The sequence below is a fragment of the Leptonychotes weddellii genome, chromosome 7 (assembly GCF_054177405.1).
Source record: "Leptonychotes weddellii isolate Sample4059 chromosome 7, ASM5417740v2, whole genome shotgun sequence".
Classification (NCBI taxonomy): Eukaryota; Metazoa; Chordata; class Mammalia; order Carnivora; family Phocidae; genus Leptonychotes; species Leptonychotes weddellii.
This window is the reverse complement of record NC_138375.1, coordinates 83,220,960-83,237,248: the sequence shown is the minus strand read 5'-3', so window position 1 is coordinate 83,237,248 and position 16,289 is coordinate 83,220,960. Positions and strand designations below refer to the sequence as shown.

The 16,289-nt window shown below is 34.5% G+C and overlaps 1 protein-coding gene across 2 annotated transcripts in view; it reads right to left on the bottom strand.

Annotated features, from left to right (window-relative positions):
• EDIL3 (EGF like and discoidin domains 3) overlaps window positions 1–16,289 on the bottom strand; it is a 389,745-nt gene that overhangs the window by 263,457 nt on the left and 109,999 nt on the right. For both annotated transcript variants that reach the window (XM_006734136.3, XM_006734135.3), the window contains exon 2: window positions 13,910–14,038. In XM_006734136.3, the coding sequence (XP_006734199.1) occupies window positions 13,910–14,038 (129 nt within the window). The remainder of the gene's footprint in view (window positions 1–13,909; window positions 14,039–16,289) is intronic.

Here is a 16,289-nt window from a genome sequence, read left to right as displayed (position 1 = left end):
CCCCCAGTTTGCATATTCAAGCACAAGCAGAAAAAATCCTGACATAAAAATAATAGATCAGGATTTACTGGACATCTAAACAATGTTATTAATGACTAAAATGATGGAGGAATATTCAGGAACTTAGAAGTCTGATTTCTGTATGTAGCTCTTGAATTGTCTATAAGATTTAACTATTTATATTTACTTATTTTATAACTCCTATATAGCTCTTATTATAAGCTAAGTGCTGTTCTAAGGGTCTAACATATATTAGCTCATTTAATTTGAACAAAACCCCTTCAAAGTTAGTATTATTATTACCCCAATTTTACAGACAAGGAACTAAGGCATCGAGAGGTTAAGCAACTTGCCCAAAGTAACAGAGCTAGTAAACAGAAGAGCCAGGATTGAATTCAGTCTGGCTGAATTCTTAACCACAATACCATGATGCAATCCGTTAAAAGAATGTGTTCTTACAGAGTTCCAAGAAAGCATGCTCAGCATGTGACAAACACTGTAATTAAAGGTATTATTATAATTACTATTATATCTTCAGGTTCTTTTATTGTTTCAAAGCACCCATCCCCATATGTGTAATAGGCACAGTTTCATTTGAACACAGACACTGGACCATGGACAATGCATTGGACAAAACTTCAGGTTTAACATCTGTTCTGCCTGCCTTTAGCAGAAATCTATGACCTTGGTCTAGTCATTACATTTATCATAGAATCATTTTCCTATTTAACACTGAGATTGGTATTAGCTCAACTGCTTATTTCAAGGTTATTACAAGAATAATATGTATATTAACATTTTAATAAATAGAGTACTCTAAAAATACAAGACACTATTAAAGGGAAAAGGGTGAGGGAAAAAATGTCCTTGGCATTATGGTGATTGGTAAACTACACAAAAAGACTCTCTGCCCACCCCCTTCAATGTTCATTACATGATGGCCTGGTTGTGAGGTGAGCCTTACCACAGAAATGTGGGGTCAGGACATCATTGTGAAGAATATAGCTTGACCTCCATCACTGAATAATTAATAGAAGTTGACCTTAAAGGTCAGAGCATGTTCTAGGATGCACCCTGATTTATCCATTGCCTGGGGGAGCCAAAGCCATTGATTGAAAGAGAGCTGAACTGACAGAAACAATATTTATCTTGTTGAAAATGTTTGGCAGCTACTATGTCAATGAGTAACAGTAATGAGTTCTGTACTCAGTTGCTCTCTATGATCTGGAGGAAGCACTTGGCTTCTGATTTCTCAATTAAAATCTTACCAGATGAAGACATTGTGGAGACTTAGCAACATGCCATGAAAAGAAGGTGCTGATTCTTATTTGAAATTTGCTATATTTTTCAAGGGTTAGTACTTAAGAAAACACGCTATGACTGGCTCCATCTTTTGCTAAGAAACCAAAATTGTATCCTCCTTACTTTATTTTCCAAGCCTTAATTAAAACAAAATAAAGAGAACAATAAATATTGATTGCTGTGCATTTTAAATCATAGTTTGATGAGTTTTATACTTTCAAAGGGAAAAATTTAATATATTCCAAAGAAGATTCTGCCCAAATTCTCACTCATTATATGACTCATTTAAAAATTATGTGTTGTCACTGTACTTTAAATAACATGGACTACAGAATCTGCCTCCACATAAATACTCTGATTTAGATAAACTGCCTTAGAGTACAAAGTTACCTTGAGGTGTCACCCAATTTTCCTATGGCCTCAGGCACTGTTGCCAAATAAACCTTCACACAATGACATCCATTTGAAGCTCCTTGAGAGAAGACGTTATGCCTTCTGTTTCATTAGTAACCATTATGCTTTACTCTAGTAATCCCTCATAACAAAGAGCATGATTTTAGCACATACTTGGTCCCAATAAGATTTGATGATTAATTAGTCTATCTAACTTATAAATATTACATGCTACAGGATTTCTAATATTTCTAAGAAATAAATTTCAACCTATCAAGACACTTTTTTAAATGAATTCTTAATGCTTCTCTCATCTCTTTGTCTTCATTCTATCTTCAACTAATGGTAAGAGGACAGATGAGAGCAAATGCTCTATGATTCAGTCAATCAGCTTTCAGTTTCCATTAGAGTAATATTAATCATTTTCCCACTTCCTACCTTTATCTAACCTTCATAGGTTTTCTTTATTCAGTTATCTTAAGTCAGCTCCATACTCCACATGCTCTAGAGCCATTATTTACGACTTTTCTGCCTACTCTCTCTCTTATTGGTTTGAATTCTAGAGAATAGTCCTTTCCTCATAGCTTTTATCAACCAAACTGGACCTTAAGATGTGTTTATAATTTGTCCTTTTTAAATAATCTGTGGCCTTAAATAATTGTTTAAGTGGAAAATAAAAGGGAACATAGTATTCACATATTATTTTAAAACTATAGGGGTGTCTGGGTGGCTCCACTGGTTGAGTGTCTGCCTTTGGCTCAGGTCACGATCCCAGGGTTCTGGGATAGAGCTCTGTGTCTGTGTCGGTCTCCCTGCTCAGCAGGGAGTCTGCTTCTCCCTCTCTCTCTGCCCCTCCCTCTTGCTCTCTCTCTCCAAAAAATAAATAAAATCTTTGGGGCATCTGGGTGGCTTAGTCATTAAGCGTCTGCCTTTGGCTCAGGTCATGATCCCAGAGTCCTGGGATCGAGCCCCGCATTGGGCTCCCTGCTCCGCGGGAAGCCTGCTTCTCCCTCTCCCACCCCCCCTGCTTGTGTTCCCTCTCTCTCTGTGTCATTCTCTGTCAAATAAATAAATAAAATATTAAAAAAAATCTTTAAAAAAATAAAACTATATTTGATGAGATAACCATCTCTGTTCTCCAGGTGTATTTTTCTCCTCTTACATTTTATATATGTAAATATATCTTATATTTTCTCCTCTGTTCTCCTCTACAAATTGAATGACTCCAAATCTACATTATTATGATTAAGTAGATCTAAGCCCATTACACTTTCTTTTCATTATAAATCCATCATGATGAACTGTTTAGACTTTTCTGTACAATCTTACAATATTATATGTTCTCAAATAACTCTCAACCCAACCATTAACTTTAAGAATTTAGTCTAAGGAGGGGTGTCTGTGTGGCTTAGTCGGTTAAATGGCTTACTCTTGATTTCAAAGCAGGTAATGATCTCAGGGTCCTGAGATCACCCCACATCGAGCTCTGTGCTCAGCGGGTAGTCTGCTTGAGATTCTTTCCCTCTGCCCAACCCTGCTCCTTGCAGGTGCTCTCTTTCCCCTTCTCTCTCAAATAAATAAATCTTTAAAAAAAGTTAAAAAAAATGTTATTTTTGGGGCGCCTGGGTGGCTCAGTCATTAAGCGTCTGCCTTTGGCTCAGGTCATGATCCCAGGGTCCTGGGATCGAGCCCCGCATCGGGCTCTCTGCTAGGCAGGAAGCCTGCTTCTCCCTCTCCCACTCCCCCTGCTTGTGTTTCTGCTCTCTCTCTCTCTCTCTGTCAGATAAATAAATAAAATCTTTTTTTAAAAATGTTATTTTTAACCAAAAATCAATATGCAATTAACTCAAAAAGAAACAAACAATAGTTATAATTGTTAGACTCAAGAAAGAGATTCATGTTGAAAATTAAGAAGAGAAAACCAAATAACTATATGAAAGGTCTTAAAGATTATTGGGCATGTTTTAACTATCTTATGTCATCTATGAGTGTCCTATAAACCTCTTTTCCATGAAAGTGCTCAACCTGGCAGAGAAAATTTTTTGAGGTTAATGCTAAATTTGCCACTTAGCCTATCACTTTAAAACAGCAATTTTCAGTTTCATAAATGTGTAGAATTGTACATTTGGCAGTACCACAACAGACTTCATGCCGTTCCATTTGGAATTTGATTAAAAGAACAACTTAATGTTCCACTTTTACTTTTCTAATTTTTCAATGTATTTCCTAAAATGAACAGAAAATAATCAAGTTTTCCTTTTTTAAGAGAGCTTTTACTTTTTCCTACCTTATAAAGAAACAGACTACTTCATGGCTAGTAACATAAAAATAAATATCTATAAATATATCTACATGTTCATCAACTTTTTGCATTGCCAATAAAAACTGTTAATTAAAAAAAAAATTAAAAAGTAAAAGGAAAGCAACTACCTAACAATCTATAGTAAACTGTAAAACCACCCACAAATTCTTTCCCCTCTTGCATCTTCACCTTTTCAATATGAAGGGGCAGGTCCTCTTACCAAAACTGTTGTTAGCTAAAGTGACATAAACTGACATTTGAAAAGTGCTTACAATTTGGGCTTGATCTTTCTTACTGCTCTTGGGACTTTTCCACCACCACATAAGGAAGCCTGATTTAGCAGAGACAAACTATCTCAGCTGAGCCATGTTCCACTACCCAGCACCAGTCAATGAGAACACCTACGTTACTCTCAGAATTGAGAGATAAATGGTTGTTTAAATCCACCAAATTTGTAATGATTTGTTAAGCAGAAAAAGCATAATGATACACATCCACTATCATTTCATTCACAAAAGTATTTATCCCCAAGCAATAGAAAGGTTATACTCTCAGAAAGAAAACAGACAATGGTTAAAATGATATACATCAGTATTTCCTTTAATGTGTTACATTTTCTTTTCTTACAAATAAAAACTGTACCACAGATTGGCTCTTATCTTTTTTCTGGGCAAGAGAGGATCTCTGTACTTGATACTTTCTAAGGTTCTTTGATACTCTGTGTTTTTTTTTTTCTTCTTTTTCTTGAGTTAATATATATTTGTTAGGGCTTGGAATTGCAAGCTAACAAATTCTAATCATTATAATTAACCTTAAAGTAGCAACATTTTATTTATTTATTTTTTTAAAGATTTATTTATTTATTTTGAGAGAGAGAGTGTGGGGGGGGAGAGGCAGAGGGAGAGGGAGAGAGAGCAGACTCTCGGCTGAGCAGGGAGCCCAACGCGGCTCTTCATCCCAGGACCCTGAGATCATGACCTGAGCCGAAATCAAGAGCTTACCTACTGAACCACCCAGGCTCTTCTAAAGTAGAAACATTTTAAAATTAAGAAGCTAATTGTTAATTGTTTATAAGGTATGCTATAGAGATATTTACATATGTAAAACGAAATTAATTTTCTATAATACATACAAAATAAATGACAAAAATTTACCCTTAAATCCTTAACTCTTCCATCTTAACTGTACAATTCTATTCATTTATATGAACACACATTTAATCGTTCTAATTATCAGTAAAGTTAAATAAATACAACTCTGAAAATGAATCCCCTGAGTCTAGTTGACCGGGAAATTTCTTAGCAATCATCCATGGCTAGCAATTTTTGAGAAACTATTTTAGTCTATGCAGAATAGCTCTCATTATAATAATTTCTAGAAATGTGGATTCAATCATGAGATATCCTTCCTTAGACCAAGAAGTAATCTTAAAGGGGAAAAAAACTGACAACTACTGGTAATTTTATCTAATATATAAATAATTTAACTGAAATTTATAAAATCTCTCATTTTGCAACCAAAGTTTAGAAATCTAAAAATAGCCTTGCTCTACCCAAGATATCTACTTAAACTTGTTAACATTCTGATATTTCATGATCACTAATAAGAAGTCTTTCAGACAGTGCCAGCCTTTATTACACTACTTGATATTCTGACAGTGATCACCTTCTAAAAGGTAAACATGAATATGCTATTAATGGGGCAAGATGTACAGTGCAAATTGTTGGGGTTTTTTTAAAAAAATTATGAGACTTTATGTTTCTGGGGTAAATGAAACCAATTTCTTATAATGAAATGGAAGCAGGAGGACAGATTAGCAGTGATGAGCTCTGGGAGCTACAAATTTAAGAGAACCTGAATTCATGTTAGAAAAGGAATACCAGCTACCAAAGGAAATAAGTTTGGATGGAATATGACAGAAGAAGACAGGAGAAGACAGAACAGGATGAAGCACCTTCATGTTTATTAATCTTTCTATATGAGAAAACCTGGTCAGAAGCCAATACCACTACAGAGAGGGTAAAGGGAAGAATTACAAATGACATAATATGCTGCCTTTGTTATCCTATACTGAACTACTCTCATCACATAGGTACCTTGAATTTTTTTCTAGAAGTGATGATGGGTTTTAAATTACTACCAAATTCCAATGTTTATGTCCTTTGGCTTCAGACTGATAGTTTTAATAGGTTAAATGTATCCTAAATATTACTGAAATATCTACATGAGTCAGCTAACATAGTTTATTCTTAGTAAAACACAAGCTTGGATGTTATGTCATATTTCTTAATCATAATGACATGAGAATTCCATGTTAAAGGAAAAACCTCCCTTGGTCCAAACTTCCCTTTCAATTTACATGCTCTCTCCCCATCCCTATGCAATGAATTTGCTTCAGTTCCACTCTCTGTTCAAACACCAACTTCTCAATCTTTCTTAATAATCTTTCCTAAAAATGTACCTCCTTTTATTCTCCCTGACAGTTGTCTTTATTTTTCTTTTTGGAAGTTACCATGATAAGTATGATGGTTTACTCTCTAATTCCCCATTTGACCAGAAGATCTATAAAGGGAAAGCCTATTTTTTGTGGTTATATCCTTAGTGCCAAGAACAGTGTCTGGCATATAGCATATATTCAATAAATATTTGATGGATGGATGAATAAACAAATAAATGAACAAATTGATGGATGTTATAGTCATTTTTTAAATCAAAGACTTGATTTTGGGGTGCAGTTTTAAGTTTACAGCAAAATAGAGAAAGGTACAGTGTTTTCCCATATAGTCCCTGAACCCCACATATGCATAACCTCACCATTATTAACCCCACATATGCATTCCTCACCAGAGTGGTGCATTTATTACAATTGATGAACCTACATTTACACATCATAATTATCCAAAACCCATACTTTGCAGCAGGGTTCACTCTTGGTATTGTACATTGTATGGATTTGGGCAAATGTATAATGATATGTATCTAACATTATAATAGCATGCAGAGTATTTTCACTGCCCTAAAATCCTTTGTGCTCTGCTTACTGTGTTTTTCGTTTCAAATTTCACTTGTTTATTACTAGTTTAAAGAAAAATAATTGACTTCTATATAGTAACCTTGCATTCTACAATCTTGCTATAATTGTTTATTAGTTCCCGAATTTTTCTGGGAACTAGGATTTGTTTCTACATAGATGTTCATGTCATCCATGAAAGGATAGTTTTATTTTTCCTTCCCAGTATGTATACCTTTATTTTCTTTCCTTGTCTATTGCATTGGCTAGTAATTCCAGTACAATATTAAAAAAGAATAGTGAGAGGGAGCATCCTTGTCTTATTTCTGATCTAAGTGGAAAAGCTTCAAATTTCTTACCATTAAATATGATTTTAGCTGTAGGCTTTCTTTTTAAATGTTTTATTTAAATTCAATTTAGTTAATATATACTGTGTTATTAGTGTAAGGGGTAGAATTTAGTGATTTATCAGCTGCATATTACATTCACCGCTCATTACATCAAGTGCCCTCCTTAAGCCGACATCACCCAGTCACCCCATCCCCCCACCAACTACCCCTCCAGCAACCTTCAGTTTGTTTCCTATAGTTAAGAGTCTCTTATGGTTTGCACCTCCCTCTCTGTTTTTATCTTATTTTATTTTTCCTTCCCTTCCCCTATATTCATCTGTTTTGTTTCTTAAATTCCACATGAGTGAAATCATACGGTATTTGTCTTTCTCTGACTGACTTATTTCGCCTAGCATAATACCCTCTAGTTTCATCCACATCACTGCAAATGGCAAGATGTCATTCTTTTTGATGGTTGAATAATATTCCATTGTGTATATATACCCATCTTCTTTATCCATTCATCTATCAATGGACATCTGGGCTCTTTCCATGGTTTGGCTATTGTGGACACTGTTGCTATAAACACTGGAGTGCATGTGCCCCTTTGAATCACTATTTTTTTTTTTTTGAATCACTATTTTTAATAGATATTTTTTATCAAGTTGAGGAAATTTCCCTGTATTCCCAGCCACTTTTTAAAAATCTAATTCTTACATGTGCCACAATCTAGCTCTTTCTCCACAACTCCAGCAAAACTGATGTTTGCAATATCATTTATCAGTCACATGTAATCAATATAAATGTTTATCTTGGTCAACTTCCCCATCATATTTGACACTGCTGATCACATATGCCTTGAAACATGATTTACCCCTAACTTTTGGGGTGTAATGCTTTTTTGGTTTTTCTTCTATCTTTCTGACCACTCCTTCTCAGACTCCTTTATAAATTTAACTTTCTCTACCTATTGCTTAATTATTGATGAACTTCTTATCAGTTTCCATTCCTTAGTCTTTTCAAAATTTATTCTGCTTGTGAGCTGACTTATAAACTCCCTAAATTTATACAATTTATATAATAACTGTCTGTGTAATTATAACTTACAAATATATGCCTGACTTCTTAACTAATATCCAGCAAATTCTTCCAATTCAGTATGTGAAATATTCAACTCATTTTCTGCCTCTCAAGACATGTATCTTCAATTTATACTACCTCAGTAAATGGCATCAAGTTGCTTAGGCCAAAAACTAGGGATGCTACTTCTTTACTCCTCCCTTTCTCCACACTCCTTTTATTCAATAAACCCATAAGTCACCAGTAATTATCGACTGTATCCTTTAAATACTTACTGGCTTTCTATTTTCCATTCCCTTTGTTGCCTAAGCCAAACCATCATGTCTGACCTGGTTGCCTGCAGTAGACTTCAAATCGTTCCCCTGCCTTACAGTGTTCTATTTTTTTCCCCATATTGTCATATTATAGTGACAATGATCTTCTAAAAGTACAACCCTCTGCATGTCTCTAAGTATAAAGTCCGAATTCTTTAAAACATCATGCAGAATCTGCCACCCCTGCTTTCTCCAGACCCATCGGGCCACTCTATGTCTTCCTTTTAAACTTCCTTTTAAACTCTTAGCCACATTGGGGTGCCTTGGTGGCTCAGTCGTTAAGCGTCTGCCATCAGCTCGGGTCATGATCCCAGGGTCCTGGGATCAAGCCCCGCATCGGGCTCCTTGCTCAGCGGGAAGCCTGCTTCTCCCTCTCCCACTCCTCCTCTTATGTTCCCTCTCTCGCTGTGTCTCTCTCTGTCAAATAAATAAATAAAATCTTAAAAAAAAAAAAAAAAACCTCTTAGCCACATTGAATTTCTTGCAGTTCATGGATTTATGACTTTTCTTATCTCTATTATCTATATCTTATATTATCTAAATACTTTTATCTTTCAGCTTGCTAGATTGGAATTAATTTTTATAATTATGTGAAAATGTTATTTTTTGAGGTAGGCATGCATTCCCTGACATCCAGCGTAAGATGAGACACCTGCTTTATATTCTTATGACTCCATATGCTTCCACTATCACAACACTCATCATATTCATCTATTTATTTATTTATCTGCTTTCCTTGCTAGACAGTAATTTCTGTAAATTTGTGTACCATGGCATTCCACCAGATATGTAACTATTACTTAGCAAGTACTCAATAGATATATAAGAATATAAGAAAACTAAGATTTTTTTAAGTCAATCACTTACTTTGTTTTCTTTGATTGCATTAATATACTATGTATTTGAGTTGTAAAAGTTCACAATTGCTATTATTTTACTGGGTTAATTTGACAGCACACAGAGAAGAATTATGCCATGGAACTTAGATAATTTAATAATTTCCAAAATTTTCACATACAAATTCTAAAATTTCACTGGTAATAGAAATCTCCATATGAAATAAACATGTCAACATTTGGCTCCAAATTACACAGTGCCATACAGGAATGTAAGCAGGTAATTGGGAAGAAATTTGGGACTTAACCACGTGGTGGCCTGTCTACAAGTCCCCTGGAGAAAAAAAGACAGCATCCAGTGCACATCTGTGCAAACAGTGGTTGATCTGGCTGATGTCTTCAAATCTGAGGATGGAAGTAGGTTCTTTTACCCTTTCTTTAATCAGGGAGATGTTTTGCTATTGCCTTTTGTGGCTATCAGAAGTGAGTTGTAATAACTCTAAGAGGCTGAGAACATTAAAGTGTGGAGGTATGTCTGAATAGGGAGATATGTGTGGGAGAGACAGACAAGGAGACAAAGAGAGAGGTAAAAGATAGATATTAGAGTATAGAGACAGATTAAGAAATAAATCTAAGAAAAACAATGTTGTCTTGTGAATCAAGTTCACAAATCTGAGCAAATCAATTTCTCCAAGCTTCCACACATAATAAGGGAATGTAGGTGATATGAGGATTGATTGCAAATGCAGGAAAGTGTTTTGTGCTTATCTGACACTAGATGCTTTAGGAGAGAAGAATAACAGTACAAAATTGGAGAGGATCTCTTTTAAAATAAGTAGCATCAAGAACTTAAAACAAAGTTACTATAAAGTAATGAGGTTTGAGGTAAAAATCAAAAAATGATTTTTATCTCTAAGAATAGTGTATATTTGAAATTCTCCTTTCTAGATGTGCTACAATGAAGAGAGTATCTGATTGTAGAACAAACAGGGTAAAAATAATTTTTAAAATTGGGATCAAACAAAATTTCTTCTAAGCAAATATAGAAAAGATTTTCTTTCCTTTGGAAATTAAGAATAAGGAGATTTAGAATTCATATAATCACAAAATTTATATGGCTTAAAGGTTAGAATAAAGCTTGGCCACATCTCCATCTTTGTGTAAGTAAAAATACATCAATAGCTGTGAGCGCTGTGAATTGTGTAAGACTGATGAATCATAGACCTGTACCTCTGAAACAAATAATACATTATGTGTTAAAAAAAAGAAGAATATAGTAGGAAGGGGAAAAATGAAGGGGGAGAAATTGGAGGGGGAGACGAACCATGAGAGACTATGGACTCTGAGAAACAAACTGAGGGTTCTAGAGGGGAAGGGGTTGGGGGGATGGGTTAGCCTGGTGATGGGTATTAAAGAGGGCACGTAACGAATGGAGCACTGGGTGTTATACGCAAACAATGGATCATGGAACACTACATCAAAAACTAATGATGTAATGTATGGTGATTAACATAACAAAAATAAAAACAAGACAAAAAATACATGAATGGCGAAAACGAAAATCTTCTGTCTTTTAAGCTATTACATTAAAATACCTATAGCTTTTTTGGGGGAGGTTGTGTAAAATTCTAGTACACTCTAGTACACTGCTTTCTGCACTGGTGCTACCTAAAGGTATGGGAAGAACAACAGAAATGTACCACCAAAGTAATAGATTTTTTCAAACTAAAAATGCAGGATGGTCTTTAATGATCTAATGTTTCATATATTTTGTCCCAATAAGTAGTTTTAAAAATATGACAAAAAAACCTCAGTTAGGCTAGAGATTAAAAGCATTGCTACTAAATGTTTTTATTTAACAAATATTCAGTATTCCCTTATTATATGCACAAAAACATGGAGTTAAGAAAGAAGTAGTAGAAAGGCAATTAAGGTAATACATGTATGTCCTAAAGAGGTATCTAACCTGACAATTGTGTTTGATTTCCCCTTATTTTCTCACCTTTAAAAAAATTATTTCACAATATAGCGAAGTTGTATTTAAGAAACCATGGCCATTTTTTAAACTTTTAGGGTACTTATTTTCTATTATTTTAATGTTATAAAAGCAAGCCATTAAATTAGAATTGGTATAACTAATATGCTATGCTAAATGACAAAGCAAATATAAAATGGATATATTTCTTACAAGAACTCTTAAATATATACCATGGAAGAATGAGGTTGCTTAAAACATATAATAAAAAATATAGCTTAAGATTATATACTATAACTACCTGATTTCTGAGTATCATAAGTATTTTAATAATATATAATGATGACTCTGAGGAAAATTTAATTCTATAACCATTTGATTCCTCCACAGTCTCATTTGAACTGCATAGACTATGGCAGTATATTTCGTTTTTAAAGTGTTGTTGCCCATAGTCTCATTTTTCTGATAAAATGATAAAAACTGAATTAATTTAAAAATATGGACCAAAGATTTCAAGTATTTACTTTAAAAATCTATTAATATACTGATTTTTAAATTATTTAAACACATTCGCCTCTTTAATTCCAGATTTGGCTCTTAGAAAATAGCAATAAAAACATTATATACTACAAATGTAAGGCACTGTCAGTTTGGGGTTAGCAGGCTCAAAATATAACACTAAAGTTTTATTCAATTCATCTATTCCTGTTAGGAATATTTATGACTATAATTTTCTTCAGAGATATAGACTTTCCTGAGGATATGGTTCTCATATTAAACTGTGAAACTCCCCGTACATATTTGGAGACTGGGTCAAGGTGGTTACAACAGTTTTATTTCAGTGGCACTGTATCAAACCCCCACACTAGCAGTGAGTTAATAAAAGCCTTAGAAGATCCATTCCTGGGCTCTCAGGAGGAGGGGAAGAATGAAGGGGGGGAATCGGAGGGGGACATGAACCATGAGAGACAAAGGACTCTGAAAAACAAACTGAGGGTTCTAGAGGGGAGGGGGGGTGGGAGGATGGGTTAGCCTGGTGATGGGTGTTAAAGAGGGTACGTTCTGCATGGAGCACTGGGTGTTATGCACAAACAGTGAATCATGGAACACTACATCTAAAACTAATGATGTAATGTATGGGGATTAACATAACAATAAAAAATATGGTCAAAAAAAAAAAAAGCCTTAGAAGAGAATTGTATTTGAAATGAATTAAATAAACAAAGTACCTTTCTGTAATAATACAACTGTTTCAGAAATATTACATTCATACTAACGTCATATAAAAATGTCATATAAAAATACAAGAAAACACATTTAACAAATAGAGCACACTAAAATCCAATAACTAGTGGTCAAAAATGGCAAGTTAATAGTTTTATTTAATTATTCTTTCTTTCATTCATTCAATAGTTATTGGGCTTCTACTATGCATAAAGGTACCAGGTTAGGTGCATTAGATACAGTGATGAGTAACTCAAACTGTTCCCTTAGTATAGACACTATTACTTCTCTTCTTCAAAACTATTTTTCAAAAGCCATCAAAACCTCTGAGTTTTCCAAGATTTATGCTGGTTGGCAGAAATTTAACCCAAAACATGTTTAGTTTTCCTATATTGAACAGATATAGTTCACTTTTTATTTTTCTTGGTACAGATGTGAAAAAAATATAGAAATTTTTTCAAACTTAATCATCATATTACCTTAAATCGCTATACAAATTTATACAGTGCTAAATTATTTGAAGTACAGCTATTTCCTTAATGGGAACAATTTGGAAATTATGGAAGTTATCCTGAATACATAACTATACATGCCAATGAAGTACTTCACAGATGAAAAAAAAATTGAAATATGATCAATGACTACTCAATATTTGCAAAGCAAAGTTTTTGAGAAGACTCTGAAGAACAATGCAGCTGAAACATCATCTTTGATTTATTTATAGTCTTAGAAAAGTAATGATTAGAAGACTACAAAATACTGACATTATCAGTCACTAAAATAAGTTCTATTTTATTTAGAGTGGCTAATTTAAATAAATTGACTTGAGTGAGAATAAAATTTTAAATGTTTATCAATATTAGAGAAATAAAAATTTTATTATATTCAAGTAATACTTGTAGCGACTTTGAAGTATAGCATTAATCACTAAAACATATTTTTAAATTATTTGAGAATACCACTAATACAAATATAATTTAACTATAAAATACAAATTATACAATCGGAAGTACTACAGAGGAGTAAACTGATTCACAGCATACAGCAAATTGTACAGAATACCCATACTGCACCACGCCAAATTTGTCAGCCACTCATGCAAACAAAGAGGATAATGACTGAAATGCTTAAATCTTGCACTTACCAACCTCCACAACACTAGAACAGTTGGGATCTGTGAAGCCATCTGGACACTCACAGGAAAAGGAATTGTCAGACAATCCTGACAAACAAACACCTCCATTTTTACATGGATTGGGATCACAAATATCACCTGAGAAATAAAGAGATAATGAATTTTCATTTGTCTTAGGCATCGAAATATACTATGAAATTTCATATTCTGTCTTCCTTTGGTAAAGTCATTATACTGTTTAGATTTATATTTGAATCCATGTGCTTTTAAGAGAGATGGTATACAACATAAAATTAAATTTTCTAATTCAAACATTGCATATTGAATAGTATACTAAAAGTTATTAACTCAGTTTGGGGTTCCTTCACTATATGTAAATGAAATATTGTCTGATTTGTTAAAGATTAACTGAAATATCTATGGCAGACTGATTTATTAATTACTCCAGTAAAAAACCTTTCTAAATCCACACACTTAACTCTGGAACTTTGCAATTTCTCTCACTAAAGGAGTGGGGTTTATTTGTGGATCCCTAGAATCTGGGCTTGCCCATGTAACTTGCTTTGGCCAATAGGACGTTAGCAGACTTGAAGCCAGCAGAGATATGAAAAAGCACTTGAATATTTCTGTACTTCTTGGAACCCTGTCAGGGCCATGCAAATAAATTCAGGCTAGCTTGCTTAAGAGAGGTAAGAGAAACATGGAAGAGTAAGAAAGAAACTGCCACAGAGAAGTAAGTTGTGCCATAACAAAAACCTGTAATATGTGGCCTCGGCTTTGGTACTGGGTGGTAGATGGTACTGGTGGAATCTGGAAAGGCATTGAAAGAATGACTACAGGAGGCTAGGAAAATGTGAGACTGCCCTACGTTATGTAGAGAAAAGCAGTTGGTAAGGTTGTCACCTGAGAAAACCTTAGTGAAAGAAAATAAACCTAATGACCTTTTGTATATGAGTAATGAGATTTCCAGGCAGAATGTTAAAGTGTCATTTGGCTCTTAATACTTGCATTGATAAGGTACTACAAGAAAGAGATGTGATAAATAAAGAAATGATGAGTTTGAAAGTAAAGGAATATAGAGAGACCAGGATTTGATATAACCAACCAACCAGCCAACCAATAACAACAAAAACTGTGTCTCAATGCCAGCCTCTCAAACCAGTGGAAGATCAAATCCAGAGCTTTGTCAGAAAGACATGGCCTCAACATAAACATCAAACTGAGGATACGGCTAGAAAGCCCTTATGAAAATATTTCAAATAATTCAGATACAGCCTGAAGGACCCTCTAGGCTAAATAAAACAGCTTCCAGAAGTCTTAAAGGTATTATCTCCAAACAGCTTGACACACCCAAAGTAGCACTGATTAAGTCTTAAGTGAAAAGCAGGCTTCAGACAAAGTCATGGGTATGGTTTTATTGCACTACTAGTGATTTATCCCAAAGATACAGATGTAGGGAAAAGAAGGGGCACATGCAACCCAATGTTCATAGCAGCAATGTCCACAATAGCCAAACTGTGGAAGGAACCCAGATGTCCTTCAACAGATGAATGGATAAAGAAGATGTGGTTCATATATACAATGGAATATTACTCAGCCATCAGAAAGGATGAATACCTACCATTTGCACTGACATGGATGGAACTGGAGGGGATTATGCTAAGTGAAATAAGTCAAGCAGAGAAAAACAATTATCATATGGTTTCACTCATATGTGGAACATAAGGAATAGCACAGAGGACCATAGGGGAAGAGAGGGAAAACTGAATGGGAAGAAATCAGAGAGGGAGACAAACCATGAGATACTCTGGACTCTGGGAAACCAAACTGAGGGTTACAGAAGGGAGGGGGGAGGATGGGGTAACCAGGTAATGGGTATTAAGGAGGGCATGTGTTGTGATGAGCACTGGGTGTTATACGCAAATAATGAATCGTTGAACACTACATCAAAAACTAATGATGTACTATATGTTGGCTAACTGAACATAATTAAAAAAAACCTCTTAAATGGAAAAAAATTAACAACAATGTATAAGATGAAGAGCCAATGAATGTTTTTAACATGTATTTTAAAGTTTTGACATCGTCATATCTATATTTTAAGATGAATATTCTTGTAGCATTTTACAGACTACATTTGAATGGGGAGGTTGATGACTGATAGAGATATTTCAATAGCCTTTCTGTCTATCTCTTTATATATCTAGGTAGCTAGCCGCTCAGCCATTCCTCCATTCATCCATCCATTTGTCCATCTATCCTCCTTGAGTACCTATTTTATAGCAGGCACTGAAGTCAGTGCTGGGCATACAGAACTAAAGATAGTCTTTACCATCAAGAAGTGCAGAGTCTACTATGTGAGATAAAAAAGCATGGACAATTACTACAC